Source organism: Helianthus annuus, chromosome 9 (genome assembly GCF_002127325.2).
Source record: "Helianthus annuus cultivar XRQ/B chromosome 9, HanXRQr2.0-SUNRISE, whole genome shotgun sequence".
In the NCBI taxonomy this organism is placed as follows: domain Eukaryota; kingdom Viridiplantae; phylum Streptophyta; class Magnoliopsida; order Asterales; family Asteraceae; genus Helianthus; species Helianthus annuus.
The window spans coordinates 182,960,370-182,963,966 of NC_035441.2; the positions used below are offsets into that span (position 1 = coordinate 182,960,370).

General features: G+C 35.3%; 1 protein-coding gene across 1 annotated transcript; it reads left to right on the plus strand.

Moving 5' to 3' along the window:
- Window positions 1-871: 871 nt before the first annotated feature.
- LOC110879993 (probable cysteine protease RDL3) lies at window positions 872-3,053 on the plus strand. The gene is made up of 3 exons (XM_022128546.2): window positions 872-1,114; window positions 1,327-1,736; window positions 2,748-3,053. Coding segments are annotated over exons 1-3 (465 nt in total). The 5' UTR covers window positions 872-1,061; the 3' UTR covers window positions 2,750-3,053.
- Window positions 3,054-3,597: the final 544 nt, after the last annotated feature.

Consider the following 3,597-nt stretch of genomic DNA (forward strand, 5'->3'; position numbering starts at 1 on the left):
TACTTTTAACCCAAAACTATTTGATTTTTTTACTTTTAACCCCAAAACTTTTCATCTTTTGCAATTTAACGTTACAACTTTTTTACTTTCAACTTTGGTTCTCTATGCTTTTTATTTTCCGCAAAATTTTCGTTTTGCGTTCTGTTCTAAATTATGTGAGTTACACGGCGCAATGTGCGTCTGTGGTTAAACGTTCTTACGTCGTCTATTTTTTCTCATTTGTCAGGTTCATCGTAACGCACAGCTCCTAGATCGACTTAGTTATTCTTTTATATGTTTTATGTTTCGGTTTAGTTTTTTTTGTATTATCACGCCGCAACTTTAATGTTGGTGATTGCTAACAGTAATATGACATTGGTGTTCGCTCTTGCCGCAATGCGAGAATGCTTAATACTAGTTTATTATAAAAAAGGAATTTTAGCATCTCATATAGCGACACTAAGACTAAACGGAGTGGGGCGTCTCCCCCTCCGACGCCGCCCCAAACACCGCCCCCCATAGGCGTCCCCCCTTTGCCCGTCCTCTTCTCGTCGTCACTCCTCTCAGACAAATAAACTTTTGGCACAAAATTCCAAGAACTCCCCCCCCCCTCCAAGACGCCCCAAGCCGCCCCAAACACCACGCCCCTTTTTTTGCTCAAAATCCTCTGATCTGACGTGGCGGCACGTGTCGCAAGACGCCCCTCTAAAGGACGCCCCACTCCCTTCAGTCTACTAACTTTCATAGTCAACATTCTGTGGTAACACGTGAGGTAACGTGTATATAATACAGATAGAAAACAAAATTTTAGAATGGGCCTTAAGCCCATGCCTTAGTAGCCTTACACACCTAAGCCCATACACAAATATTTATTTTGAGATCAACCTTGTTCCCCAAATCCTGCTAATACCGGTCGTTCCGTTCTCCGATCTGCATTATGTGCTTTTCGAGTTCGTAATCTTTATTTTCTCGATTTATTATGCTGTAAATTCCGAAGTTAGGGTTTCCGTTATGATGACATCAATGTGAAACTAACTAAGATTATGCATATTATGTTTTAAAAAAAGGACCCGATAATATGTATGGGTGAGCTACACAAAATCAAACCTGATCTCGTTCGTTCAGACGAATTAAGGTATGGTTTATTGATGTAACCGATTAGGGTTTGGACGGATTATCAGGTTACATGTGCTTTGAGTTTTGTTTCGATTTGGTATAGCTGATTAAATCAACAAGTTTTATTCACCTCTCGAAAGTACTAGTTATTAGGGTTTGATCTGTATGTATGGTTTTGAAGACTGTGTGTTATAAATAAACATATATCTATTTCCTCCTTTGATTCTCCAGACAGGAGGGGCAATTTGGAGCAATGGCTGCAACCGAGGATGCTGACAGGAAACGTTTTGAGGACTGGATGAAAGAGTACAACAAAGAATACAAAACTCCAGATGAGGAGGCGATTAGATTCAGTGCCTTTAAAGAAAATCTTTGTAATATAGAGGCTCATCTTGCAAATCCAAACCTAGCACCACATTGGAAGGGTCTGACCCAATTTTCGGACATGACTCTTCGTCAGTTCCTTACAGAGTACCTCGGATGCACTTTTGGTGGTGGCTATTTAGTTGCCAGTGACGAGCACGAGGATGAGGAAGAGGACGAGGTCCAGGGTCAGGTCCTCGAGGACGAGGACAAGGGCAAGAGGGTGGCGGAGGTTGAGTACAAGCTCGAGGTTTCTGTTAAACACCAAAGAAGAGGCTGTAAGTAATTTTTCCCATTCAAGCCAAATCATATCTTTGATTACAAATGTATCTTTGTCAATAATAATAGTTAAATTAGACATTGCTAAAACTTTGTTTTTCCTACTTGTGGCCGTATCTATTAGCCAAGTTACAACTGAATTACGATAAATAAATATAACCAAATCAGGGGTGTTAAAGCATACATCCTTAAAACTATTGTGGCAATATCTTATGTGAATGTGGTGGTTTGTAGTGAAAATGATCATGGTTTCCCCTTCATGACTGATAGTTATTGTTTTTTAAAACGTTCGGTTTGGTTTGGTTTTTCGTTTATGTCAGTTTTTGGAACAAAATTATGTAAGATTCAAAAAATAAAAAGTATAATTTAAAATATAAGAATCTTTCTTATATATTTACATTTAAGTTATTATACTTAACCTCTTTAATTAATATTATTTACATAAACCTAACCTTCAAATCGATTTTTTATGTTTCTCCAATGTTTTCATTAACACATTTTCTTTCCTAATAATTTGAAGATCATTTAATTTTATATTAAATTTTGTTATTTATTGTAGGTGATAGATAAATCATTTCAATTATAAATAAACATGTATCGTTTTTATTATAAACACTTAACATCCAAGAATAAAATTAATAAATTCTACTAGCATTGGGTTAAACACTTAAACAATTTAAACTTAAACATAAAAATATATGGATTGTAACTTATCGGTACGGTTTGGGTTTTTTCGTGGTTATCCAAAAACCGAATTGAAATATTCGGTTATTAAAAATCCGAAAACCGGACCGTCAGTTTTATGTTTTGGTTTGGTTATTTTGGTTACAATTCGATTATTTCGGTTTTCTGCTCAACCCTAAAGTTTAGAGAAGAATCTCCTAGGATAATTCTAGATTTTTGTATATTGAAACTATATACTTTTAAACCTTGTTTATTAGGATTAGACCAACTTACATGTTGCTCAATACATTAATTAATTGTGTGATGCTTTTTAATTGTATATTCAGGATGAAAAGAAGGATAATTTTGGTGACATTGCGGCTAAAGATGATGATTATAAGTTTGAGTGGCGTGATGCAGGAGCAATCGCTGCTGTCAAAAAACAAGAAGGTGGTAAGTCGAGTTAAATTGCATTTCACTAAATGAGAACGGCTAATGCGACCGTAGTAAATGTTGCATTAGACCTTTAGGTAGTGTTTGTTTCGTGGATTGTAATAGAATGGAATTTGCGCGGGAGTTGAAATTTGTTTTTGAATCTGGGAGTGTTTGTTTCACACAATGGAATGAAATTGAAATATAGATTCTCTTACTTATGTGGTTGTACAATTCCAATTCATTTTTGTTGTTGAAACCAATAAAATAAGAAACAAAATCGACATTCCAATTCCATTCCGTGAAACGAACACTATTCGTTTGGTTTGTGGAATGAGGCAAATGCAACCGTAGTAAATGTTGCATTAAACCTTTAAGGTCCGTTCGGTCTGTGGAATTTGTATTAAAGGAATTCGAATTGGAATCAAAATTGGGATTTGAAAGGAATTCAATATAGTTTGCAATTTTATATACAACAAAGTTACATTAGAGTCAAATTCAACTAATTTGAAAAATGTTCTTTTCAAAAAAGTTGGACCAGTCATTTTCGAGTAGTGTCAATATAACTAGGTTTTAAGTTATCATTTATTACAATACTACTGTAAACTACTAATATTTAGTTAAAACGTGTCACCGGGAATTGGACACGTTTTCTCAGAGGAATATTTAATCGATTGTGACAAAATAAATAATGAATACGGTCCAGGAAGTATACTAGGAAGTATACTGAAATCTTTTAGATTCATTAAAAAGAATGGAGGTGGT

What these genes read in the sequence shown, in the direction of transcription:
- LOC110879993 (XM_022128546.2), top strand. Translation starts at nt 1,062, where the DNA reads ATGGGTGAGCTACACAAAATCAAACCTGATCTCGTTCGTTCAGACGAA. An exon ending in GTTCGTTCAGACGAATTAAG is followed by an intron (nt 1,115 to 1,326) that starts GTATGGTTTATT and finishes TTGATTCTCCAG; the next exon opens with ACAGGAGGGGCAATTTGGAG.